At 35.3% G+C, this 953-nt stretch overlaps 1 protein-coding gene across 1 annotated transcript in view; it reads right to left on the bottom strand.

Moving 5' to 3' along the window:
- Positions 1–678: 678 nt before the first annotated feature.
- The window catches only part of LOC111374039, a 15,515-nt gene continuing 15,240 nt past the window's right edge, over positions 679–953 (bottom strand). The window contains exon 7 of the mRNA XM_022996661.1: positions 679–951. Within this exon, the coding sequence (XP_022852429.1) occupies positions 679–951 (273 nt within the window). The remainder of the gene's footprint in view (positions 952–953) is intronic.

Raw genomic sequence — 953 nt, 5'->3', positions numbered from 1 at the left:
TTCCATTGCAGCCGAGTAATGAATTTGTAATACAACATTACATTGTGCCAATGTTCTAAAAGGCGCACACTGGCACCAATGTGCGGCAGAAAACGCCAAACCACTTGGCTTGGCACCTTATTTAGCGGTCAACAACAATAATTAACTGCTAATGCGCGCTAAGCGCGGTTATATGCACCTAGACACACATAATTATCCCCCTTTTTTTATTACAATTTCTCTAAGTTAAAACTTAAATGTTGATTTCTTCGCTTCGTCGGTTCTAAATTCAAAATAGTCGCTTGAAGCATTGAACAAAAAAAATCTCCCAAAAATTCATATGTATTTACTATTTAATATTTACATTTGGAACTTATCTTTTTGTTGAAAATTTTGAAAAAATATATTAATTTCCAATAAATTTGTTTTAGATGTTTGGTAGGTATTATTTTTAATTATTAAACAATTTTTTTATTGATTTAAAAAAAAAGGTCTTTTTACGCTTAAGCTCGCCAAGTCCATAACTTGGCTTCCACGCATTACGTTTTTTTAGAATACTGTATGGTGCTCAACATGTCATCCTGAGTTATAGGTAAGGTGAGTGGTACAATTCTAGACACTAATCTTATACAATATTGTACTATCCAATCGTGTCCATTATTGCATATCAAATATACCTAATGACGGACTAAGGGTCCATTATAGGCAGAGCGATATGGATTGATCGTGTGTGGCACACTGCACGATACTCAGGAAGATATTCTCATTGCACGGAATCCGGAGTTTTGAATCAGCAGTGAAATCGTATACTTCCTGGGCTTGATCCAGCAATGTCTTGAAGAGTGGATGATCAAGTAAGGTCACTTTGATTACATACCTCTTGTGATACTCTCCTACATAGACTGCTAAATGACCTTGTGGAACATCATTTGGAATTATTTTCTCTTCATGAATTGAAGGCCATAAACACCGCT

Source organism: Olea europaea, unplaced genomic scaffold (assembly GCF_002742605.1).
Source record: "Olea europaea var. sylvestris unplaced genomic scaffold, O_europaea_v1 scaffold1197, whole genome shotgun sequence".
In the NCBI taxonomy this organism is placed as follows: Eukaryota; Viridiplantae; Streptophyta; class Magnoliopsida; order Lamiales; family Oleaceae; genus Olea; species Olea europaea.
Note: the sequence above shows the minus strand (reverse complement) of the source record. Positions and strands in the feature narration are given on the sequence as shown.